At 43.6% G+C, this 27434-nt stretch overlaps 1 protein-coding gene across 1 annotated transcript; it reads right to left on the reverse strand.

The window, feature by feature from the left end:
- Window positions 1-1192: 1192 nt before the first annotated feature.
- On the reverse strand, window positions 1193-22359 carry CKAP2L (cytoskeleton associated protein 2 like). The gene is made up of 9 exons (XM_081101450.1): window positions 22254-22359; window positions 20652-20718; window positions 18950-19001; window positions 14819-16059; window positions 11826-12033; window positions 8051-8206; window positions 4125-4188; window positions 2980-3172; window positions 1193-2238 (listed from the first exon to the last, which is right to left on the reverse strand). Exons 1-9 carry the CDS (start codon window positions 22282-22284, stop codon window positions 2013-2015), a joined length of 2238 nt encoding a protein of 745 aa, XP_080957576.1. The 5' UTR covers window positions 22285-22359; the 3' UTR covers window positions 1193-2012.
- Between the last annotated feature and the right edge of the window lie 5075 nt (window positions 22360-27434).

Here is a 27434-nt window from a genome sequence, read left to right on the forward strand (position 1 = left end):
AGCATTGGCCCTCGGACTGAAGGATTGCAGGTTTGCTTCCAGTCAAGGGCACATACCTCGGTTGCAGGCTCCATCCCTGGCCTGGTCTGGGCGAATGCAGGAGGCAACCAATTGATGTGTCTCTCTCACATCGATGTTTCTCTCTCTCTCTCTCCTCCTCTCTCCACTCACTCTAAAAAATCAATGGGAAAAATATCCTCAGGTGAGGATTAACAACCAAAAAGAACATTAAAACACACACACACAAACCCACGATCATTACTTTGGTAGGAACTGCTGTGTGTGGTACTCAGCCCTGGCCTGCCCTTGTTCTAATGCCACTGTCCCTTGTTGGCGGTGCCAGCTGGGATATATGGAGACTGAGAATGAGTCTCTGCATTTGAAACGACAGACGAACTTTAGACACAGCCCACTGGTGGCATTTTCTGTGGATAAAAAGGGACACACCTGGAACATCTGAAGACAAATAAGGGGCAACAGGCCATGTGCTCCGAGCGCTCAGTCATTTTTCACATCTGCATTTCAGGTTTGGAGCCCAAGGCCTCTCCTTCATCCTGGGTTGACTTTGGGCCAGCCCAGGCAAGGACCAGGTATTCCTGGTCCTTTAAACAGTAGATTCTTATCATGGGTAGAGGGTAGCATTTCATCAGGAAAGACCCTAGGTCCCGCTTTTTGGAAAGGTGCTGTAATATGTTCAGTATCTGAATCTACAAAAATCAACTCTTAGAATTTCCTCCTGGGGTAGGGAATGCACAAAGGGCCCGAGGACAAAGAACCTGGAAAAATAACTCCCATTTTCAGATTTTGTGATCCCTAGGAACCCCCGTGGGCATTTGGTGGTATCACAAGTAAAAGTGAGTCTGTCTAAAGGGAGGAAAGGGCTGGCTGTACACATTCCTGATTGTGGTTGTGGTAACAATCTACTTCTTAATCTATCCGCATTGCAGTCGTTATAGCTGTTTCATGAACCTTGTTATTATACATCTGACCTAGAGATGGATCTGCTTCTCTCACAATGAATAAGCCTGGTTCCTGGGTGTGGCTGATGGTCAGACCCTGATCAAGGTCAGCTCTCCAGGGTAATCAATGTCCCATAGGCCTCTGGAGTAGCCTATTGGTGGTTCCCCAGACAAAGCACTAATTCTCACGCCATCATCACTGTTTCTTTTGTAATAAATAAGATAAAATGAAGCAGGAATAAACAAAATTTAATGTTCTTTTTTGGTTAATACTTAAATATTAAGAAAGCTGTTGAACCGGGTTCTCTACATTATATTTACAGTGATTCAGATTTTACCTTCCCAAGAGCAGTTGCTCAGAAGGAAGAAAGGCAACCCGTAGAGTCTCTGAGGCTCACTCCGCCTTTTCAGGCGGGGGTTCCCTGGCAGAGCAAAGAACCGAAGTGCAAAAGCAAGCATCCTTCCCCACCTGCTCCCATTTTTGCCTTTACTTAAAGCATTTTGAACAACAAATGCAAAAATTAGGTCTGGATATAACAAACTCGACGACCATCCCAATCCAGGACTGTTTCACTAGGAGATCTGGCAGAGCAAGGACGTGCCCTTGTCACAAGGACACGGTGACAGAGGCAAAGGCCATATGTAAGCCATGTGTGATTGCTGAGCAAAGGCACGGTGAGCATAACTTCATCTGTAGAATGAGGGGAACTGACCAGCTGGCCTGTCATGTCCCACATGACCTGAGCTCAGACCGTCCACGCTGGGAGGACTAAGGTGGACGCAGGAAGGAAGGTCTGTCTTACTGTGGCACCAACCTTCCATGCCCTTACCATACTTGTGGGATAAATTCATGTTCAATAGTGTGAAATTTCTGGATGCCGTGAAATTGGCAAACGACAACCTTAAACAAACAAGCCAAGGTTATCCTGTGTGAGATAGACAATTTGAGAGCGAGTCTTGCAAGCTACTTTCCAAGTCCTGGTTTGCGTCCACGACAGTTTCCCCCAGGTCAGCTGGACGAGGGCATTTCTTGTCTCATGGAGGCTCAAGAAGTTATGATTCAAGGGTTTGAAACCCTAATGTTACAGGCAAAGCCTCATTTTTACGGAATACAAAACACTCTGTTTCTTCCACTTCTAACAGCTCGCTGAGAGAAGCCACCACTAAATCATGGTCCTGCAGCATCTCCGGGTAGCGGGACACGGCTCGCTCGATCCTCGCTGAGCGCCGTACGGGAGTGATCAGCTTCATGTCCTGCACTTCCGGCATCCCACTTATTCTGAGAGACAAGAGAGGTATTCACAACTTTATCGCTTCTTTTAAAATTCCACTTTGTCTTTATTTTTTTCTCATTCTATTAATAAGACACAATAGATATTTCAATGTCGGTTGATAGTTCTGTCTAGAGCAGCTCTCGTCCTAACATGGCCCTTTTCTGATTGTCAGAACGAACTGGGTGGACTCCATCCGCTCTCAGATCATGAACAGAGACTGATGTTACATTAATGTTTCAAAAAATGACCCTGATAACCTGACACAATTCCTTAAATTACTATGGATTCTGCCTTAAACTTACACTTGTTAAAAAGCCAACTGGTACTCTGAGCAGTCTGTAACCAGTACACACCCAGCCGCCCCCCCTGCTTTTATGGGGCTGCTCGCTGCCCCTCCTCCGCACAGCTGCAGAGGCTGCCCCTGTTGGCACTTTGTGCCCCCCCCCCCCCAATCCGTGCCAGGCTGGCAGGAAAGGAAGGTGGGGTCTACAAGTGCAAGGCTAGTGAGGGTGAAGAGGAAGGAGAAATCCACCCCAAACCCTTGTGACTCCAGCAGCACCCGTAGGCCAGTTCTCTCGGTCCGTTCCAACCCTCCCCTCACCCTCAGCTCCTTCCCTCAATGCCAAGAATGAATTACACCACCTCATCTATCTCTGAGGCAGAAGATGTGCAAACACTGACAGTACTTGGATCTGTGGAGTAGAACTGGGCCTGTGAGCACGAAGCCTGCTTCAGAGAGTGCTTACCTGGGGATGGGGGCGACCTGTAATTTGATACCAGGGTGCCGATCCTGTTCTGCCACGGTTATTTGGGGTGTTGCTGGAACCTGTTCTCTCTCTTTTGGAGAAAGACAAGACTTTCTTCCAGATTCCATGTCCCTGGCCAGCTCTTCTATGGGTGGTATAGTAGTTTCAGCAACCAAAGATTCAGAGGTAATTCCTGTGTACACAAGGTCAAGAAGGAAAGCAAGATTTAGCAATTTAGTACTTAGCTAAAATCAATACAATGAAATCATTGTAACCTATATGATGACTTCCTTATGGACCCAGATACGAAAAAAGAGAAACTGCTCTGAAGTGGGACTTACAGCCAGTTTTGCTGCTAAGCTCTGCAGCAGTGCCCAGCTACCTCAGGCTGCCTCTTGATCCCTCTTCTGCCCCCCACTCGAGGATGGGTAACTCTGAACAGAGCCCCACCCCAGTCTCTTATTCACTCTCCAGAGAGCTCTCCCAGGGACTAATCACTGGCCTTTTACCCTACCCTATACCACGCCTTGGGTCAATTTTCTTGACTCACTAGGGTTAACTCCCCTCCTTACTCAGGATGACCATATGGCTCTTGCCTTGGAAAGTGGGTGAAAAATGTCTGTGTTAACTCAATTTGCACAGTAGCCCAACCTTAACAACCAAAATGAAAAGAAGGAAAATTAGACTGAGATAGCAGAAATTGTGACTGGAGGCTGAGACCCTAAGAAAGGTCAATAAGGGTGAACAAGTAATAAGACATGAATTCCTGTCTCCTCTTTTCATCTCTTGGAAGAATACTGTCATATATTATAAACAAACATTTGAATTTTAGCCTCATTTCCAGTAAGAGTGCCACTGAGTATATCTACTCTGTAGCCTCATTCTCCAAAGTGATGCGTTAGTAGCTGTAATTTCATGTGACTTGTTCCCCAAAGTTAAATCTATTCTTAAGGAAAAAGATTGGTCACCTTCTAATTTCATAAAAATAATCCATTTTATCTCCTGAAGGATACTGGTTGAGAGGGCCAGACCACAGAAACCAAGGGCGAGAGGCATTTCAGAGGACTTCTTTTTCTCCTAGGTGACCCTCAATGACTTGTACTTATAGGGCTAAAGGGAGTGAATTTAAATACAAAACACAGTACCGTCTCTGGCTCTGTTTTGGTCTTGCAAAATATTAAGAACAACTTCCCGCAACTCTTGTATTGGCTGGAAGGAAGGATGAAAAGACATGAGCAATATTAAAACATTCATGAAAAAATGATCTAAGAAACTCTGTGTAACATCAAATGAACTTCTTTTTTTTTTTTTTTTTAATATATTTTATTGATTTTTTACAGAGAGGAAGAGAGAGAGATAGAGAGTTAGAAACATCGATGAGAGAGAAACACCGATCAGCTGCCTCCTGCACATCTCCTACTGGGGATGTGCCCGCAACCCAGGTACATGCCCTTGACCGGAATCGAACCTGGGACCTTTCAGTCTGCAGGCCGACGCTCTATCCACTGAGCCAAACCGGTTTCGGCAAATGAACTTCTTTTTATAATAAAAATATTTCTTTTATCTCTTGTTCTAAATATAAATAACATTTAAAAAATTTCAGACTTATAGCTTCATGGAAAAAATAAACAAAGAAAATGTCGGTTAAATGGTGGCATGCTTGACTTTAATGGAGAGATGGGTTGATGGAAAGTTGTCTATAAGAAAATTTATCTAAAACAAATTAATTTTTTTATTGACTTATATGATCCCATTGAAGATGTGTTCCCATATACAGATTCTGGCCCAAAGATATAAAGATAGCCATACAAAAAATGTGGCATACATTCTTAGAATTGTCTTAGTTAATTTTGGTTTTTATTATAAAAGTCATATACCTCATTACAAAAAAATGTTAACAATAGGTCAAACCTGAAAAAGGAAATCACCCATAGTCTCATCACCCAATTACAAGCTTTAGTTATCAGCACTTTGGACAATTTTCTCTCAGCCTTTCTATTCTTTCATCTTTTACTTGGTAATATAACCTAAAAGCACTACAAAAAGGTAGTTTTTTAAAAAATTAGCTGAGAGAGCCTTTCTTTTCCAAAGTAGGCAAGCCATGACCTAAGGCAGAACATCACAAATGAACTGCACATTCTCATAGGAGGCTGGTCTTCTGACCTGGACTCTGTATCAAATAAATAACAGGTATGACCTGGTACTGAGCATAAAAGCAAAGCTATCCATACATTTTTATAAAATCTAAAATGTTTTAGGCTTAAAAATATGTAAATAAATGTACAGATTACATTGCAAAGAGCCTGAATTACATAAAACATTCATCAGGTGTCTTCCATGTTTTTACAGGCTTCTAGTTAAAGGTGATGAATTGGCAATATATTTATTTTTAAACCCCCTTGAAACTGATAAAAGGAAAGGGATTAAAAGGAGGCAATAACCATAAAAAATAGGAAAGGAGAAACAGCAACAAGATTTTGGAAGCTGGAATGTAGAAGGAAGAAACGACCAACTGGAGCAACTAGAAAGAGCCGACTCTGAAGCTGGCAGCTTGGCCAAGAAACAAACTGACCCAGCCTCAGGGCCTCGGGAAGGCACCGGAACGGGTGGGCAGGATCAGCAAGACTATTGAACATCTGCCTCCCAGCCTACTTTGCACTCTGAGTTCCATGCAGCCTGGTGACTGTGCCCCACTCCCTACAGAACACAGCGGGGGCCTTCTCCAGGTCCACGGGCAACATCCTACAGGACTGAAAGTGGGGTGCCTACTGAGAGGAAGGGATAAAGGAAAGTTTCCTGCTGAAGCTTGAGAATCCCACTCTTCTCCCCACTGTTCCTGGCTCCCAGAAGGAAACTGGAAAAGTCTTCTCTAGAGAAGATGATTTGTCTAAGAGGAAGGACCCAAAACTACTGATAATGAGGGTCTTCAGCCAACTGATTCAGCTAGATCACCTAAGGTAAAGCCCCACCCCTGTGCCCATGTCTTTCAATAAGCCTTTTCAAACCCACCTCTTATATGCCAACAGCCCAGTTTCACTAGCATCTGAGTAGAGCTTTTAATGAGCAATAGAAAACAAAACAAAATGAATGAGAGAGAGAGAGAGAGAGAGAGAGAGAGAGAGAGAGAGAGAGAGAGAGAGAGAGGAGAGGAGAGAAAGCACTGGAGAAGAAACAGACAATGCAGGAAGAAGTAAACTTGACATGGTTTCTAGGAACGGAGGTGTAAGGACACAAAGGGAATCTGACGGTGAAGGTGAGAGGAGCTCCCACTGTAGTCCATGAGGACTGGGGTGAAGCTACCTGCCGAGACTGGGACAGATCAGAAGAGTCTGGGAGAAAGGGCTCAAAGAAAAAGAAATAAATAGTGTCCATTAGTGACCATTAGTTTATACAGCATAAATATTTTTAAAAATATATTTTTATTGACTTAAGAGAGGAAGGGAAAGGAGAGATAGAAACATCAATGATGAGAATCACTGATCCCTCCTCCACCTGGGCATAGAACCATGATCATTTGGTTTATAGGTTGACACTCAAACACTGAGCCTTGTCATATTTTAATAAAATGTTCATAAAGGACATATTGAACTTCGTATTCTATGTATAACTTTATGAAGTGAATTAGAAGTTACATTACATATATAATCTATACTAAGAATAGCCTAGGTGGTCGTCACACCCTCACGCATCACGCCCTAACATTGTCACAAGATGGCCGTCACAAGATGGCTGTGCGAACAGCAGAGGCAGGGCCCAGTGGAGGAGGTGGGTCGCAGCAGGGGAGGGTAGTTGTGGACGATCAGGTTGGCAGGGGAGGGCAGTTGGGAGTGATCAGGCCGGCAGGAAAAGGCAGTTGGGGGCGATCAGGCTGGCAGGGGAGCAGTTAGGCATCAATCAGGCAAGCAGGAGAGCCGTTAGGGGGCAATCAGGCAGGCAGGCAGGCGAGTGGTTAGGAGCCAGCGGTCCCGTATTGCAAGAGGGATGTCCGGTTGCCGGCTTAGGCCCGATCCCGGTGAGATTGGGGATTGGGCCTAAACCGGCAGTCAGACATCCCCCGAGGGGTCCCAGATTAGAGAGGGTGCAGGCTGGGCTGAGGGACACTCCCCTCCATGCATGAATTTCATGCACTGGGCCTCTAGTCTACATATTTAAAAAGCCTGCGTAATGCTGAAACAACCTGAGTGACTGGTCGCTGTGATGCCCATGGTGGCCAGGGAACCAGCCCGACCAGGGAGTGGGGTCAGTTGGCTAACCTCCTGCGGCCCCTCCCCTTGGCCAGCCAACCCCTGATCGGACTCTCCCACCCTGATCAAGGGCAGGGCCGGCTGCCCAAACACACCCCCTGCCCCCTGGCCAGCCTCACCCCCAGCCCGCCCCACCATGATAGTCCTGCAGCCCCTCCCCCCAGCCTGCCCCGCCCCTGATCACAACCCTCACCCCAATAGGGGGCGGGGCCAGCTGGCCAATCTCCTGCAGCCCCTCCCCGTGGCCAGCCCTGCCCCCTATGGGTCCCCACCACCCTGTTTGACCTGCAGCCCCTCTCGCTGATCGCCCTCCCTACCCCAATAGGGGGCGGGGCCAGCCGGCCAATCTCCTGCAGCCCTTCCCCTGCCCAGCCCCACTCCAGATCTGCCCCCCCCACTCCGATCAGGGGCAGGGCTGGTGGACCTACCACCCATGGCCCCTTCCCCAGGCTGCAGGCCCCTGATGAGCACCCCCCACCCATTTGGGGGTGGGGCCGCCTGAACCACTGCCCACAGCCCCTCCCCATGGCTGGCCCTGGCCCCAATCAGCCCCCCAACCCCAATAGGGGGTGGGGCCCAGTGGCCAATCAACCGCAGCCCCTCCCCCCAGCCGGCCTTGCCCCGATTGGGCCCGATCGGGGAGGGCTGGCTGGCCAACCTCCCGCCATCTTCTCATCCTGGCAGGCCCAGCCCTGATTGGGGCTGGGCTGGCTGGACCCCATCTGTGCACGAATTTGTGCAATATAAACTGCCATATTGCAAATGACAGAACTCATACTAGTATGAGAGAATTTTCAGGAAATCACCCACTCAAGACAGATACTCACTGTTGCCCCATTTCTAATGGCCTCTTCGTATAGTCCAATAACATCAAAGGTGCCTTTACTTGCCAAGAACTTTGCTTTGCAGATCCAGAATTTAGCAAATTTTTCAGCCTCAGGAATACTAGACAATATGGTAAATACCTCATTAGAAAGTACACCCTAGGAAAAAAAATACCCAGAGGAAATTATTACCATCTCACTGTTACTCATGTGTCCTATTATTAACATAGCAGTTATGCAGAAATCAGTCTGATCAATAATGATTTTTAACTTTAAAAACATTTCAATTTTACCAAGGTACAGTTTACACGTAATGAAATACACTCATTTAAATAGTACATTTCATTGAGTTTTGACATTGATTATTAAATTTTAAGAGTTACATGAGACCAAACAGGAAAATGTTTATCATAGCTGAAGTAAGGAATATGTTCTACATTTTTATGTGGTGTAAAACCAAACCAAACCAAAACAAACCGACAATCAACATCCACAACAATGTGAACACTGAATAGTGACCATAATTTCCATATGACTCTAACGGAGGCATAAAGGATGATGGCATAGGTGTGTCAGGGTATAGGGGTGTGTATGTGTGTGTTTTGGGGGATCTGTACAGGTGTATATGAAAGAGGGTGAAGTTCCACAAAAAGGAACTTTAAAGTGGCCTCACTGGTTTGGTGCCCCCCTGGCTTGTACCCAGAGCAGGGCACGGAAATGGACCAGGAGGAACATGCACCCAGTACCAGTGTACTCAGCCAGGCAGCACCTCCTACTCCTTGTGAGATGGGGGAGGGGAGGTGGGAGACACAGAGGTCAGCTCATAGTCAAGAATTACCAACACTACATGAGGAGACATAAAATTCTGGAGAATATGTCTATTATGCAGTAATTTCAATATTGCGCAAGAGAACTTCTAGAAGAAAAAAACAGAGAGAACAAAGCTGAACACACACTCAAAGCAGTTGTAGACGAAAATCTCCAAGAACTGACCAAGGAAAAAAGTGTTCAGACTGAAAGGTCCTTACTTAGAAAACTATACCTAGAAAACAAACGATAAAAAGAAAACCCTAAGCACCTCTAGAGAGGAAAACCAGGATTATCTACAGAGGAGCGCGGATTAGATTGACACAAACTTTAATAAATCAACAACCCCAGATGCAAGAAACAAAATAAAACAGTAACTTCAAATTTTCCAGGGAAAACAATTTGAATTTAGAAATTTCCCCCAGCCAAACTATGATTTCAGCATGTGAGTGAAATAATCTTTTGTGATTTTTCACTTACATGACTTCTTTATGGAAAAAGGTAAATTAAATCAAACACAGAAATGAGGGGGGGAAAAAAAAGAATTCATATAAATTGAATTATAAAATAAAATGACAGATGTAAATTTAAGCAGATGAGTAATTACAATAAATGTGTGTGGGCTAAATGTGCTTTTTAAAAGCAGAGAATTCCAGATTAATTAAAAAAATTCAACTGTAAGTATTCACATGAGATATACTTCTAGAAATTCAGGGATGGAAAAAGATTTACCCTATAACATCTAACATAAACAAAAAGCAGGTGTGGCAAGAATAACATAAGACAGAAGGGAAATGAAAGCAAGTCATGAGTCTTTATGTACCTAACAAGAGAACTGGAAAATACGGCGAAGGGAGGAGACTAGACTTCGGGTGGCGACACAATGGAGTGCACAGATGTCCTGTTATAAAGTTGTACACCTGAAGTTTATATAATGTTATTAACCAATGTTATCCCAATAAATCTAATTTAAAAATTAGGCAGTAAAAGTTTGACAGAAATATGAAGAGAAATCATCAATCAAAGTACCAGGGAGAGCCTTTGGCATATTTCTTTTGGAAAGCAACAAATGAACTAACAAATACAAATAACTGTGCTATTAATATTTTCTAAGTTTGTTCTAATGAATACCCATGTAGAATTTTCCATTCTACAGAGAATACATTTTCTTTTCAAACACTTTTGGAACACTTACCAAGACTGATCAGACATTAAGGCCAGAAAGAAAATGTCAACAAATTCTATGCAGTATATTAACAATTAAAATAGCCAAGAAAAAAATGGACACATCTAGAAGTTAAAGGATACTTTTGAAGATAACTCTGGAGTTAAAGACCTGTTAAAAATGGAAGCCTCAAACTTTTTAGAAATGAGCAACAAGAACACAAGGTTACTACATGATGGTGTCAGAGCTCCAAATCCTTCCTTTCTCCTCTGCTTTGTGACCCTGGGGCTAGAATTCTGTAAATACCTTCTGCTGACAATAGCTCCTTGCTGGGCTCTGCCTATATGGGGCATGAGGGAAACTGCAGGGCGGGAGAGGAGAGGGGACCCCTTCTTCCTCTTTTTATTTTCATTTTAATTCTTTATTGTTTAAAGTATTACATGAGTCTCCTTTTTCCCCCTATTGACCTGTCCCCCGCAGCCCCCACCCCCAAGCACAAGCCCTCACTCCTGTCTGTGTCCATTGGTTTTGCATGCATACAAGTCCTTTGGTTGCTCTCTAACCCTCTCCCCGCTCCTTCTCCCCTCCCCCCTCCCCCTCCCCCTCCTAGGTTGTACAGTCTGTTCGATGCTTCTATATCTCTGGTTGTATTTTTGTTTGCCTTCATCACACAACAATGGTCCTTTACCCTGGCAGCAGCAACTGGTTCTACCTCCCCTTTTCCTGGTATTCACAAACCCTGCCCACACCAATGGGGAAGCAGCCTTTTCTCAAGGTCTGAGCCCAGCCTTGCAGGGCCTCGTCCAGGTCGGTGGCACCAACCTCTGCTGGGCAGCTAGAGTCCCAGTCCCACCAGGGTTGGTCTCTCCTAGCTTTTAGGTCTGTACCCCCAACATGATGTTCTCCTGGACCCAGCGATATGGCTGCAGCACCCATATCCCTCTGATGATCCCTTCACCATTTTGGTGCACACATGCTCACAAAGTGCTGTCATGCCCAACAGCCAGCACCTGCACCTCCTTAGTATGTGTCAGTCACAAGTGCCTGGAACTTTTTGTCCCCCAGGGGCAGCCATTTTTCAGTGCAGTGCCCTGATCAGGACTGACTCTGAGATGCACGGCTCACACTGTCCCTAGAGCTTCCTGTGGGACTGTGCCGGTCACCCTCCGTGGACTTCGCTTGGCCTCCTGCCCTTTCTGGTCCCACATCCCACTCCCTTTTATTCTCCTGGGAGCCTCTTCCTAATAAAGTACTTTCACACAAATTCTTAGTGTTTGCTTCTCGGGAACTCACGTAAGACACTGTGAAACCAATCCTAACACCACGCTCTATCTATTACAATACCTGGTGTGGTTTCCGTTTTTCTGACTCGACTCTGACTGATGAAGGACATTACCTATCAAACCTGAAGGACATGACCAAAGCTAAATTCAGAGACAAATGTAGCATTAAATGGTCTGAGCTTTCAATTAAAAGACTAGAAAAAGAACAATAAACATAAAAATAGATGTAGATATTGATATGAGAAAAATAATCAATACAACTCAAAAGATGGCCTTTTAAAAAGATTAACAGAGAACTCTTTAACAAGTTTGATTTAAATAAAAGGCACGAAATTAGTAAAATTGGCCCAAGAAATACAAGCCCTAAGTAGACTAACAACCACAGACAAAACTAAAAAAAAACCCCACACAAAACTATCCCCCACAGCAAGAAACTAAATTTCTGTTTAGACAGGTTACCTCCCCAACACTTTAAGAAAAACGTCTCTGGGTCAAAGTTTTGGGGATTACCCTCCTCACGCACCCCTTCGATGAGCTGCAGACACTCGGTCAGAGTGCTGTTAATTTTATTGGACAGTTCAAGCTGTGCGTTCCTTTCTTCCTCTTCTTTTTCCATGCTCTTCCAGAACGAAACATTCATTTCCTCTATTATTTTTCTTTTTGTTTTAAGTTCCATTGGAGGCCGCTTATACATTTTCCCCTTAGATTTCTGCCATTCTTCCAGCTGTTTCCTGTTATGCAATTAGAGGGGAGGAATGGTTTCAGGGTTTTGGATACATGGTCAAGCTTCAAAGTATATGCTATGCATGGATTTGAGTACTATCCCTGAACACCTTCAAGTACAAAGTCAGGAGACTGGAATTAAAAGCAAGTTACAAATGGGTAATGGCAGCAGTGGGCAATTGCCCCTCCTCGGAAGGCGGCGGCATTACTAGGATTAGAGGTGGCTAGCATCTCAGTCTTCAAATCCCTTGATGTCAAGATTATACATGATTTTTCTCTGAAAACTTTCATTTTACTTGTGCACTAACTCTGAGATTTGACTTTCATCTCTGAGCTCACTAACTCAGCACCATTTCTCTTACCACAAGCTTGATATTTGCCACTGATCAGACTCAGCATACCCGCACTGTGGCCTCAACAGGGTGTTGGCCACTCCAAGTGACCCACATCGCCCGGTTCCTTAGTCTGCTCCTGACCACACGTGGCCCCCTTTACTCTAAAAAAGACCGATAATTTCAGGACTCTTTTTCAAAAGATGGCGACAAGTCCTAATCCTTGCTCTCCCACACTTTTCACAATCTCCACTCCTGCTTCTGAGCAGCCGATAGACTGCTGCTGGGGGAGGAGCCAAGACAGGTGGGCCTTGTGTGGATGTAGACTTGCTAGCTTCTGTAAATGACAACTAGTTCATGACTCACAAATGTACATTTCAGTCCAGATCTCTCCCTACAGCACCAGCCTTTGTAAAACCCACATCCTGGCTGGTATCTTTTGTTTGATGTCTGGCAGGCATTTCAAATTTAATATTGTCCAAAACAATGCTCGATTTTCATCTCTAGATCTGTCCCTGCATCTGTAACAGTGTCCCTATCCACCCAGTTGGGAGGGCCGAAAACTAGGAGTTGTCTTTGAGTAGTATTTTCTTTTCCCACATCCGCACACCATCGTATGGACGGTACTGCTCCCACCTCCACCAGCACCCTCCTAGACCACTTCACTGCCACTTTCCGCCTGAAATGCTGCAGCTGCCTCCTAACTCATCTCCTTCCTTGATTCCATTTTAACCCTTAACAAATTTATCCTGTGGACACATATCTAGATTGATCTTTAAAATGTAAGCCAGACTGAGTCATCACCAGGAATAAAATTCAAAATTTTTCCTATGGCAAATGGCAGTGTAACTTGAGTTCTGCCAGCCTCTCCAATATTATGGCGCACCACTCTCCCTCCCATCCCTACCCTCTAGAACAGTGGTTCCCGACGTGGGGTACATGCCCCACAAGGGGGCAATTTGATTTTTTAAGGGGGGGGGCAATTTGAGAGTGAGTTGTTAACAGTAAATTGTTTGCATTTCTTATGGTTCTAGGGGCCTCATATATAGTATATAAATATATATTGTGACATATTTATGCATTTCAGTTCTCTACTATGTTTTGAAACTTTATTTGCTATTTTTCATATCACTTCATATTATTTTTTTTTAACAATTTCTTAGTGATTTCTTCCTCATTACTTCAAATTCCTTTCGTTCTTTTATTTTTCTCTTTCATGGATGCCATGTTCTTTGGAAGCTTGTTTAGACCAAGTTAATGGTCTTTTAGGCTTCCTCCATGTGAATAAGAGTTCACTTTTTGAATAACAATTATATGTCACAGTGAGGGGCACCAGGTTTTAGAGATGCTTAGGTGAGGTATGGACAAAAAAAGGTTGGGAACCACTGCTGTAGAAGCTCTGGTGTCCTTTTAAGTCTTTTGACTCAAGCTCATCCCTGCCTCAGGGGTCTGGCATAATCAGCCTTCAGTCCTTCCTGACTAGGAAATTATCTGTAATTATCCTGTCGTATTTAACCAACTAGAGGCCTAGTGCACAAAATTTGTGCACTCGGGGGTTCCCTCAGCCTAGCCTGCGTCCTCTTGCATTCTGGGAGCCCTCGGGGAATATCAGACTGCTGGCGTAGGCCCGCTCCCCCCGGCAGACAGACGGACATCCTTAGCGCTGCTGCAGAGGTGGGAAAGGCTCCTGCCACTGCTGCTGTGCTCACCAGCTGCGAGCCCAGCTCAGCGCTTCTGGCTGAGGGGCGCTCTCCCTGTGGGAGCGCACTGACCACCAGGGAGCAGCTCCTGCATCGAGCATCTGCACCCTGGTGGTCAGTGTGCATCATAGCAACTGGTCATTCCGCTGTTCAGTCAATTTGCATATTAGCCTTTTATTATATAGGATGTGTTCACTTCCTGTCTTCTCCACTAGACTGCAAGCTCTAGGAAGGCAAAAATCCTGACTGTCCTAGCACAGTACCTAAAACACACAAGTGTTCAATAACATGCAGTAAAATCCACCTTTTTAAGAGTTCAGTTCTGTGTTTTAACAAATGCAGTCATGTAACTGTAACTATGAAAGCCTTACTGATTTTCCAAAACTTTGCCTGCTCAGACTCATAGTTTTCTATTCCTTCTTCCTTGATAGCTTTTCTGGACTTAACCCCTGGTCTGCTTGACAAAAGACTAGCATTTCCCCACCTCCTCCCAGCCCTCGTCCCTTGCTACTTAACCTAAAGGGACTTCCTGAGTGAGGCATGTATACCTGCAACCACAATTCTTTACTCAACCATCCTGCTTCAAGCACACAGAAAGTTAGAGAATATTTACTATATTTGCTTCAAATATTCTTTTTTCAGAGTTGAAACTAAGAATAACCCAGGAGCCACTATTTATGGCCTATTTTCTGACCAAGTACTCCTGATGGTCAATTTGCCTAATCATCTTACATTGCAATTTTGGAATTAAAGCAACATACCTTCGATCCTCTGCTGTGATCTTCTTCTTAACATCCGGGTTAGTCTGGGTCCCATTTGGGACTCCTCTTCCATTTATGGCTGTGCCACCAGCTTGAGTTTTGGGAGCTGTCTTGTTTAGGAAGGGATTCTGGGGAAGAGGCCCTTTCAACTTGGAGTCCAGGGTCTGTGCTTTCTGTTGACAGCTGCTGCTGTGTTTATTCCCCTTGGCTGTACTTGCTCTTACGCTTGGGGTATTGGGAATGACTGAAGGGAAGCTGCCAACAGCCAGGGTAGGCTTTTGGCTCACAGCCTTGGATTTCTGCTGCACACATGACGTCTGAGGTCTAGAGCAAGGGTGCGTGGGTTTCTGGTCTTGCTTAAGGCAGTCGGGTCCTCCTTGAAGCAGACTGGGGCGTGTCCCGGGCCGGGTGTGCACTGCTTTTTGCTCAGTAGCAGCATGTGACTGTAACTTGGCTGCACCTGGTCTTCCATATTTACTCCTATTAATATTTATATCCTTCAGGTCCTTGGTCCCTGGTGTCTTTGCTGCTCGAGTCCTACTAAGGGTCTGAACAGAGTGAGAGGGAGCTGTCTTTGGGGTTTTTACTCCTAGTTTTGCAAGAGCTGTTCCTCTAGGGAGCTGTTGTGACTTTCCTGGTGGAATCCTGGTTTGTGCTTCTCCAACAAACTGTTTATTAGCTCTGTCTTTCAGAATAGCACAATTCAATGAACTTTTACCCAAGGCTTGTTTAGGGGCCAAACTGCTCTTGGTTTGATTATAAGAGCTAGTCTTTGGCTCACTTTTGGTCCATAATTGAGGATGTGGTGTCTTCTCAGAGTCCAGTACAGTTTGGGACAAGTTCTCTTTGTTCACCTCTTTTAGAAAGTTGTGTGAGGACTCACCCTCACCACGGTCACTGTCCACAGAGTCTGTAAGTGCAGTATTTCCTCGATCTGTCACCTGCTGCTTTGCAGCTTTCAGTTCCTGTAGATGAAGTGACCCCACAGTTTTCCTCGACAGCTTTCCAGAGGATGATCCAGCTTCGTGCTGTTGCTGACAGTTGCTGGAAGGCTGACAGTTTGGGAGAGAAGAAACACATCCTGAAGTCAGCCTTTTGCCCAGAAGTTTTGGTGGCTCCAACTTTGGCTTCTGGGAACCTGGGATAATGGCAGGTCTGGGCTGATGTTTAATGCTGATGGGTCTTGTAGCTTTGACAGGCAAAGCAACATGGTTGGCAACATCCTTTTTGGGTCTAATAGTCTAAAAAGACAAAGAAAAATATCAAAAGAGAAAATTTATAACAATAACTAACTTTAAAAAAAATTAGTTATTTTATTTAGAATTTCACTAAGGAAGTTGAAACCTGCAAAAATAAAGGCTCACTAATAGAGGATTTTAATAACCCTACCTAATAAAGAGGGTATATGCTAATTGATCCTCACGCCATCACAAAGATGGTGGCGCCCACAGCCAATAAGGAGGGAATATGCTAATTGACTGCCACGCCCTCAAAGATGGCGGGCACCCACAGCCAATAAGGAGGGAATATGCTAATTGACTGACACGCCCTCAAAGATGGCGGCGCCCAGTCCCCTCAGCCCTGCCGGAGTGGCAGGTGCAGCAAGGCTGGGCCCGCTCTTAGGCGGGCCTGGCTGCTCCATGTGCCTGCCTCCAGAGACCCCCCAGTACCCTCAGCCCCCCAGCTGCCCAGGGCTGGGCCAGGGCACAGGCAAGCCTTGGATGGCAGCTGCCCAGACGCCCAGGGCTGCCTGAGGCTCAGGTAACCAGGACTGGCCGAGGCTTGTGCTGCTGGCAGCGGCAGCAGCAGAGGTATAATGGGGCATTGCCTTTCCCTGATCGCCGGGTTGCCTCCCGCCCCTGAGGGCTCCCGGACTGTGACAGGGGGCAGGCCAGGCTGAGAACCGCCCCCTCCCCACCCCCCCACCCCCGCCCTCACCTCCAGTGTATGAATTTTCATGCACCGGGCCTCTAGTGAGTTCCTATAAAAATGTATCAGCATCGCCGAAACCGGTTTGGCTCAGTGGATAGAGCGTCAGCCTGCGGACTGAAAGGTCCCAGGTTCGATTCCGGTCAAGGGCATGTACCTGGGTTGCGGGCACATCCCCGGTGGGGGATGTGCAGGAGGCGGCTGGTCGATGTTTCTCTCTCATCGATGTTTCTGACTCTCTATCTCTCTCTCTTCCTCTCTGTAAAAAATCAATAAAATATATTTAAAAAAAAAAAAGTGTATCAGCATCTTTTAGCTTGATAGAATTAAGCAGAGATGCAGTGAACATACAAAACTTGCTGTTTTAAAAAAAATGCCTCAAACAAACAAGTACTTGCTCAATGCCCATTAGGTCCCAGTGAAGTGTTCATTTGAGGGACCCTGGAAAGGTATACACACAGTATACTTATGTTATGGTACCACCCAAGTTCTTCCTAGTCCTTTGTACGGCCACACTAATATTTTAAAGACAACACTGCCTTTGTAAAGGCCACAATGTCACTCAAGAACCTTTGTCTCATCACTCCCAAGGACAGATAGTAGATGCAGGGAGGCCTGAGGAACTTTGAACAGCTCTCCATAAGCATCTAACATCACAGAAGTTAGTCATATTTGTGAACTCAGGATGGATTTTAAGGTTAGATTCTATGTTATTAACAAGTAAATGTTTTAGTCATGTGACTTAATTTTGGATAAGAAAGGTAGGACTAGATTACAGAGAACTTTGAAAAATAGGGAGGGAAGTTAGAATTGAGATAGTAAAGAACAGGAACATCAGTTCTTAGCAATTACACAGGAAGGTTAATTTGGCAGACATTTGTAAAGTACAGGTTTCCAGGGGAAAATATGCGAGAGCTACCACTCTCTCTGTTTCATTCAATAATATTGTCAAGAGTTCCTGTGTAAACTTTGTGCGTATGTAAGAAGTCTGAAACCAGAGCCACTTGGCATTAAGGGCGAGGCACTGTCCACTCATAGCATTGTATGGGTATGTGCGGTGTTGCTGAGGTGGGGGCAGAGATAGATGGTGCACCCACATGTCTATAGCTGGGTTACTCCTTGAGACGCAACATTCCTAGCCACCTTTGATCTTTCCATTATCACTAACTGCTGAGGCATGGAGGTTGGTATCAAAGTGTGCTGTTCTTTTTTTGTACATTAAAAAAAACTTAGTTGTTCTTTTTGTACATTAAAAAAACCTGAGATATAATTTTCATCCCTGTAAAATTTAAAGTGTACAATTCAGTGGGTTTTAGGTATTCAGAAGACTATACAACCATCGCCACTAATTCCAGAACATTTTCAACACTCCATAAAGAAGTCCATACTTGCTAGAAGTTACTCCCTATTTCCCTCTCTCCTCAGACCCTGGCAACCACTAATCTACTTTGTTTCTATAGCGTTGCCTATACTGGACATTTCGTATAAATGGAATCACACAGTATGATGTGAAGTGGCCTTTTGTGTCTGGCTTCTTTCACTTAGCATTATGCTTTCAAGATTCACCCATGTTGTAGCATGTATCAGTATTTTATTTTTTAATTAATAAACTTTAATTTTTAGAGTAGTTTTAGATTCAAATCCAAATCGACTGAAAAGTACAGAGAGTATTATAGACTCCTTATACCCATACATGCACTACATAACTTTTTATAGTTTTATTCTGTTAAACCTGAAGTATGTTGGGGTCCTTTTCCATTATATCCACAATCTAGATGAATAGAACTGATGAGGGAGCATATTCTTGTTAAACAGCATTCCAAAGTGGTTGAAACCAATAGCTCTCAGCTCCGTCATTTAACAGCTGTCCTGTGACTCAGTTCCCTCATTTGTAAAATGGGGCTACTAAGAGTACCTATCTCATACGGCTATAAGGACCTACAAGTGAGACACATAGTAGGTGTTCAAAAATGTTAGCTATGAAGAGACCAAAGTGCACTTAAAGACTTTTTTTTGTTAACAAACTGAATTACAATATGTTGTACTTTTCAAAAAACAATTCTGTCTTGTCCCTTATACACTGTTCCCATACTTATGAGAAATATTTGTGTAAAACATTTTCTTTAGGTTGCTAACATCTTTATTATTTTTTATTACTAATCACTCAAAATGGATTTTTTTAAAAGACTAATTTCTACTTACAGATTTAGAAGATGGAGGATTTGGGCAATTATTCTTGGCTTTAAGATAAGGTCTATAAAAGAAAAAAATAAGATTAATTCTTAGTACAGAAGGATCAACAAGGCTTGGAAAATAGAGTGATTAAAAATGAAATTTTAAATCAGTAAAATGTCTGTATATGGTAAAAGAATTAAAAATTATATTCAATGAAGTCTCCTTATCCTCCCTTCCTTAATCCCATTATTCTACTCTTCAGAAAACACAATTGCTCTTACTCACTACCTGTGATCTTCAGAGATGTCCTTCCTACATATACACATAATATTCCAACAGTTTTAATGCACTGTGCCAGGTATGGAGATATAATGCCTAACAAGTTTAAAAAACTTGTTTTAACTATCTCCAAATAGTGAGTTACCAGGGGAAAAAGCGATACAATTAAAGAAAGAAACAGGCACATATGAAATCTAGCTAGCGAGACAGAAAATGCGAAAAAGGATAGGAAAGTAGAGGAGAATTTAGGACTTAATCTCCATGGATCAAAAGCAATTGCCAAGCTAACAGGGATTTCAATCATGACTTGATTTTGTTTCTCCCATCGTGAATATAAGCCTGGGAGGGCCGGACTGCTCTGTTTTGTTTAGTACCATGTCTTCAGAACCAAGAGAGATACATTACACAGGTATTAAATAAATATCTGTCGAATAAATGCAGTAAGTTTATTTAAACAAAGAAATAAAGTTGAATAAAGACCCAAAGTGAAAATAAAATAAAATGTGAAAGCTAAATTTGCAAAAATTTGTTTTGTAAAAAAAAAAAAAAAAAAAAAAGGTTTAGCAACCCAAGTGAACAGAAAATTGATCAATGCTCAGAAGAGCTAAGATGTTGACAAAAGATAAAAGTAAATTGGTCATATCATGTCCATTTCAAGAGTAAGTGCTGCCAGCCGACGTGGCTCAGTGATTAAGCATCAACTTATGAACCAGGAGGTCATAGTTCGATTCCTGGTCAGAGCACATGCCCGGGTTGTGGGCTCGATCCCCAGTGTGGAGTGTGCAGGAGGCAGCCCATCAATGATTCTCTCTCATCTATGATGTTTCTCTCTCTCCCCCTCTCCCTTCCTCTCTGAAAGCAATAAAAATATATTAAAAACAAAAGAGTAAGTGCTAAGGCAGCGATTTTCAATCAGTGTGCCACAGCCAACACAATAGCTGTCTGGTGTGAATGAATCAAAATTACCCCTTTTTTTGGTCAGATCAGCAAAAATATGTATTTCTTGGTGCGGCAGAATTTTGGGAATTAGTCTCTGTATGCCATGAGATGAAAACGGTTAAAGTCGCTGAGCTAAGAGAATGACCAAAGAGCAGGGTGTTCATGTGCAGCTATGGAGGATGGGACCAGGATCATTCAGCTCCTTGACCAAACAATGCCTCCGCAAGAATTACTTTCCCAGGAAAGAGCAGGGATGGAGGGAGCTCCCAGCAAGGGAGGTGATACTGTAGATCCTCCCTCCTTCCTTTGGAGACTCTCACAGTAATAACGCCCAAGTCTTCGCCAATGTACCGGACACTGCCCAGAGGTTTCTGTCATGCTCGCACTGAAAGGCCCTCTTTGAGCTACCGTAGGGCGCCCATGCAGTCAGAGCAGAGCACAAGCACAAGGGCTTTGCACTGCTGCTGGCAACCAGGGAACGCGAGTCCCTCACTGTGGGAGACACACTCACTTGCTGTTCTGGCACCGCAGTTTTCCCTTGGCTGCCAGGTACTCCTGGAGCTGTCTCTGCCGCTCTTCTGCAAAACAGGCAAGCAAACAACAGAATTTCAGCGCGGGAGTTTAACCAGTTCATTTCATATTCTTCTCCCTTTTTTTGGTTGTTAATCCTCACCCAAGGATATTTTTTCCTTTGTTTTTCAGAGTGGAAGGGAAGGAGGGAGGAAGGGGGAAAGGGGGGGGGGCGACCAAGAAAGAGAGAAAGTGAGAAATATCCATGTGTGAGAGAGACATCAAATGGTTGCCTCCCACACACACCCCCAACCAGGAATCAAACCCGCAACCCAGGCACATGCCCTTGGCTGGGAACTGAACCGGAGACCTAAGGTGCCCTGGCAGATGCTCTAACCACAGAGTCACCCGGGCCACAGACCACGCCTCCAAGTGAATACCAACGTTAACCATGTCATTTATACGTCAGGCCCTACGGTCTGAAATTTAAAGAGGGTAAACGATATGCCCAGCTGCCCAGCTCATGAGTGGCAAAGCCAGGGTCCGAGCCGGTGTCATCCACCCCAGAGCCGTGCTCACCGGCACTGTCCTAGGCTACCACACAGGCCTGGCGGGAGGACATTCCCCTACTGGCCCACTGAGCTGCGAGCCAGGCCTGCTCTTACTGTATTTTTCCCAACAGGGATGATGATTTTTGCCTACAAACCCTTCCTGGTTTCCTTTGGGACTAAGGACAAAACAGGCCAGGTTAGGGGGTTCATGGCAAACATGCCTACGGTGATTTTCTAAGCAAGGCATCTGCGAGGGGTGAAAGTCAACGTTTCTGTTTTTAAATTTCCATGTAGTAGTGGAGATAAAAAAACAACAACAATAATTACAACACAAGGCAAAACCTGGGTGCCACGAGAGAGGGTTAGAAGAAAGAATCAAGGGAGCTCAGAGGCAGGGACTGAGGGAAATAGGTGGTTGGGAAAGGCTAATATTCAATGATGGCAAACAAAACAAAACAAAACAAAACAAAACAAAACAAAACAAAACAAAACACAACACGTGGCCCTCTGGCTCGGAGGCGGCCGTGCAGAGCAGGGGCGGTGGGGCCTGACAGGCCGGCGGGCCCAGGTCTGGGACGTCCAGCAGGCGAGCAAACCCGCCGCTGCTGAGCCACAACACGGGGACAGAGGCACTCAATTCGGGCTCCGGGTCGTTTCGCAAAGCGCCCCGGACACGTCAGGCCGGCAGCTGTCATCGCCGACACCGGCCGACACCGGGCCAACGCCGGCCCTCCCGGGAGGTGGGGCCCGGGCCCGCGCCCTCGAGGCGCTGCGGCCGCACGCGTGCAGGCTCGGGCCGGCGGAGGCCACTCTGGGCCGGGGGTGGGGGTCGGGGCGCCTGGCTCCTCTGGGACGCGCCACCCCGGCCAACCAGCCAGGTTCGGGGACGTCCCCACTTTGCTGCTGCAGGACCTGCTGGGATAGTGCCTGCGGGGTCTCCGGACTCCCCGCGCGCGGACGTCCCCCAGGTCCCCAAACGCCAGGTGGGGACATCGAGGCAGGCGAGGGGGCTGGCAGCCTCCGCGGGACCGCCCGCCGCCCTGAGCACTCACCCGCAGCGGCGGAGACCCCCGATCGCACCATAATGGTCCCTCCGCGACAGTTGCTCTTCAAGGGCCGCGCCCGCAGTCGAGGACCCGCTCGGCGCCCGCGCCCGCTCTCATTGGCTCCCCAGGGTTTGAAACCCGCCAATAGGAAGCGGGGGAGGGCGGGACAAAAGGAAATAGTAGCTTTGCAAGGCGCTCGGCACAGTGCTTTTTGATTGGAGGAGCGGGTGATGATGAGAGAGCTTCTGGCCTCTGCAGCGCAGGCGAACTTCCCTGAACTTCCCTCCTCCTGTCAGACCCCGAAGAATAGGATAAACCCCAAAATAGATGCAGAACAAGCATCTGACAAAATTCAATAGCTATTCACGATAAAAACTCCCAACAAACCGAGTATAGAAGGAATGTACCTCAATATAATAAGCTCTAAAATGACAAGCCTACAGCTAACATCTACTCAATGATGAAAAGTTAAAAGCTTTTCCTCTAAGATCAGGAACAAGTCAAAGATGTCTGTTCTCATCGTTTTTATTCAACATAGTACTGGAAGTCCTCCAGAGCATTTAGGCATAAGAAAAAGGAAACCAAATAGTAAAGGGGAAAGTAAAATAGTCTCTATTTGCAGATGACATGATATATATAGGAAACTAAAGACACCAAAAACAAACAAAAATACAAAACCCAAGAAACTATTAGTTTCAGTAAATTCGCAGGATAGAAAATCAATATACGAAAATCTGTTGCATTTCTATAAACCATCAGAAAGAGAAATTAAGAAAACAACATCATTTACAATTCCATAAAAAAAATAATAAAATAGTTCAGAATGAATTTAACTAAGGAAGTGAAACATCTGTACATAGAAACCTATAAATAAATGGAAAGATAATCTGTGTTCATAGATTGGAAGAATTAGTATTATTAAAATGTCCATACTACCCTAAGCAATCCACAGATTCAATGCAACCCCTACCAAAATTCCAATGCCATTTTTCACGGAAATAGAACAATCAATCCTAAAATTTGTATGTAATCACAAGACTCCAAATTTCCAAAGAACCCTTGATAAAGAGCAAAGCTGGAGCCATTATACTTCCTGATTTCAGATTATATTACAAAATGATTGCAATCAAAACACTGTGGTATTGGTATAAAAGACACATAGATCAATGTAACAAGACAGAAAATGCAGATACTAGTAAACCCATGCATATATGGCTAATTAATTTTTGACACAGGAGTCAAGACTATACAATGGAGAAAGGATAGTCTCTTCAATCAGTGGCGTTGGGAATACTGAACAGCCCCATGCGAAAGAATGAAACTGTATCCCATCTCAAACCACACATAAAAATCAACTCAAATGGATTCAAGACTAAAATTTAAGACTGGAAGCTGTAAACCTCCTCGAAGAAAACGGAGGGTAAACTCCTTGACATTGGTCTTGGCAATGATTTTTTTTTTTTTTTTGGATTTAACACTAAGACAGCTTCAACAAGCAAATATAAACAAGCGAGACCACATCAAACGAAAAAGTTTCTTCACAGCTAAAGAAATCATTAACAAAATAAACAGGCAGTCAGTGGAACGGGAGAAAATCTTTTCAAGCCATCTATTCGATAAAGGGTTGATAGCCAAAATATATAGAGAACTCACACATTTCAATAGCAAAACAACAAACAAAAAAGAAAACAATCCAATTAAAAAAATGGGCAGAGAAGCTGAATAGACATTTTTCAAAAAAAGCCATTCATATGACCAACAGGTACATGAAAAGGTACCCAACATCACTAACCATCAGGGAAATGCAAATCAAAACTACAATGAGATATCACCTTATACCTGTTAGAATGGCTGTCAGAAAAAAGACAAGAGAAAACAAGTGCTGGTGACGATTTGGAGAAAAGGGAACCCTTCTGTACTATTAGCGGAAATGTAAATTGGTATAGCTACTACAGAAAACAGTATGGAGGCTCCTAAAAAAGTTAATAATACAACTACTATATAGCTTAGGATTTACATTTCCAGGTATTACATCCAAAGGAAATGAAAACAGGATGTTGAAGAGATACCTGCATGGTGATGTTTATTGCAGCATTATTTACAATAGTCAAGCTATGGAAACAACTGAAGCATTCATCAGTGGATAAATGGATAAGTAAATTAAAAATATATAATAGCCCTAACCGGTTTGGATCAATGGATAGAGCGTCGGCCTGTGGACCCAAGGGTCCCAGGTTCGATTCCGGCCAAGGGCATGTACCTTGGTTGAGGGCACATGCCCAGTAGGGAGTGTGCAGGAGGCAGCTGATCGATGTTTCTCTCTCACTGATGTTTCTGACTCTCTATCTCTCTCCCTTCCTCTCTGTAAAAAATCAATAAAATATATTAAAAATATATTGCCAAAACCGGTTTGGCTGAGTGGGTGGAGCGTCGGCCTGCGGACTGAAGGGTCCCGGGTTCGATTCCGGTCAAGGGCATGTACCTGGGTTGTGGGCACATCCCCAGTGGGAGATGTGCAGGAGGCAGCTGATCGATGTTTCTCTCTCATTGATGTTTCTGACTCTCTATCTCTCTCCCTTCCTCTCTGTAAAAAATCAATAAGAAATATATTTAAAAAAAATAAAAAAATAAAAATATATAATAAAATATGTATATACATGGAATATTATTCAGACATGAGAAAGAAAGAAATCTTGATGTTTGATACAATATGGATGGACCTTTAGGACATTATGCTAAGTGAAATAAGTCAGACAGAGAAAGATAAATACTGCATGGTGTCACTTATATGTGAAATCTAAATAAAAGTCAAACTCATAAAAGTCTTTGTATAAATTGGTATTTTTTTTATGCAATCATGCATTCCTTTAAAAATTCAGAAAAATATATAACCAAAAACTCTTATAAACCATTCAATCACTCAGAGAGGCAAGATTGTTAACATTTTGATGTATACCTTTCTATAATCATTTAAATATAAATTGTAAATATTTTAAATAAAGACAGGGTTATACTGTAAAATCTTTGTAATCCATTCTTTATACTCAACAATATAGTATGAACAAAATAAAAATATGCTCATGAAATTACAAATGCTATAAAACTGAGGAGAGGAAAGTCAGTGTTTATAAAAAATCAGAATTCGGAACAATCTAAAAAGATCTGGGATCAAATTAACAAGATTAAGTTTAACAGAGAATACATTAAAGTTTGAACTTAGGTTGAGAATTGGTCTAGGTCTTAACTGCCTACAAATGTTATATGTCACCACACATAAAAATCACCTCAAATGGATTAAATACTTAAATTTAAGACTTTCAAAAAGATAATGTTGCTTCCTAAACAAAACCATGGTGTCTAAATAGGAAGGACAAAATTCTATTCTGGTTTCTACTGGTCTGACCAAATCTTGAATACTGTATTTAATTCTAGCCTACAAATTGTATAAAATATATTGACAACATTGGTCAAGACTCAAGAGGACAATTTTGACAAGTGATTTTAGTCATAAAATCAGCATACAATCAAGGAATAGATATAGATACACAAGCATATTTATATATACTACAATAATTATTACTATCCCAACTATTTTCATCACCCCCAAAAGTTTGAGTGTAGGTATTTTTAAATGTCTGGGGATGACTTAGTGGGAAGAGGGCTAGGGAAATGTCCTTTGGCTTTTTGTTTCTATACCTTGGATTTAAAGGTGAAGATTTGTCTTTTCTCTCATCAACTTGAAAATTGACTTATATAAACAATCCAATCAAAAAATGGGCAAAGGACCTAAATAGACACCTTTCAAAAGAGGACATTCAGAAAGCCAAGAGACATATGAAAACATGCTCAAAGTCACTAATCATCTGAGAAATGCAAATCAAAACAACAATGAGGTATCATCTCACACTTGTCAGAATGGCTATTATCAACAAATCAACAAACGACAAGTGCTGGTGAGGATGCGAAGAAAAGGGAACACTCCTGCACTGCTGGTGGGAATGCAGACTGGTGCAGCCACTATGGAAGACAGTATGGAGTTTCCTCAAAAAGTTAAAAATCGAACTCCCATTTGACCCTGTGATCCCACTTCTAGGAATATATCCCAAGAAACCAGAAACGACAATCAGAAAGGATATATGTATTCCTATGTTCATAGCAGCACAATTTACCATAGTGAAGATCTGGAAACAGCCTAAGTGCCCATCAGTAGATGAATGGATTAGAAAACTGTGGTACATCTACACAATGGAATACTATGCTGCTGTAAAAAAATGGAATTCTTACCATTTGCAACAGCATGGATGGAACTGGAGAGCATTATGCCAAGTGAAATAAGCCAGTCAATAAAAGAAAAATACCACATGATCTCACTCATTTATGGATAATAAAGACCATTATAAACTGATGAACAAAAATAGATACAGAGGCAGAGAAGCATCGAACAGACTGTCAACTATAGCAGGAAGGCCGGCGAGGGTTGGGGGGCGGGAACGGGGGGTAAGAGATCAACCAAAGGACTTGTATGCATGCATATAAGCATAACCAATGGACATAAGACTCGGGGGTAGGGGTGGCCAGGGGAATGTCAAGGGCAGGGGGAAAGGAGACATATGTAATACTCTTTGTAATATTTTAAGCAATAAAACAAAATTTAAAAAAGAAAATTGACTTATAAAGACCATCATAAAATAAATAGGGTCTAACAAATTTAGTGCCAAGACTGTTGAACCCCATCATGGTGACCTTCTTATTTAGGCAGGGGAGATGGCAATAGCATGAACAAACAACAGTGTTCACCATATGCTTCTCTTTTCTTCTTTCTCTGATGTCACTTTTAAGATTTTACCTACTGTACACCTTCTGTCTTCCAAATCTATATCTAGTTCTAACTTCTCCTGGGTTCCAGACATATTATCATTTGTCCATTCCACATGTACATTTGGGCATACCGCCAGTAGCTCAAATTGCATGCCTAAAATCGTACTCATCATGCTGCATCCTGGTAGTGAGCAGAACTCCATATTTCTACCAAAAGTACTGATTGATAGAGTCACTCACCTACTTCCCAGTAATAGGAAACTGAGAGTCATCTAGAACTACTCCTTTCCCATTATTTCCCACATCTAATTCCAAGTTCCCTTGATTTTAAGTTTTTTTCAACTCAATATATATTTTATATCCACGCTT

The sequence above is a fragment of the Myotis nattereri genome, assembly GCF_964212035.1.
Source record: "Myotis nattereri genome assembly, chromosome: 10".
In the NCBI taxonomy this organism is placed as follows: Eukaryota; Metazoa; Chordata; class Mammalia; order Chiroptera; family Vespertilionidae; genus Myotis; species Myotis nattereri.

Coding starts and splice junctions, on each gene's coding strand:
- CKAP2L (XM_081101450.1), bottom strand. CDS start 22,284: ATGGTGCGATCGGGGGTCTCCGCCGCTGCGG. Junction 19,002..20,651: donor CTGCGGTGCCAGAACAGCAA/GTGAGTGTGTCT, acceptor TTTCTTTTATAG/ACCTTATCTTAAAGCCAAGA. Junction 4,189..8,050: donor CCATTAGAAATGGGGCAACA/GTGAGTATCTGT, acceptor CCTTCCTTCCAG/CCAATACAAGAGTTGCGGGA.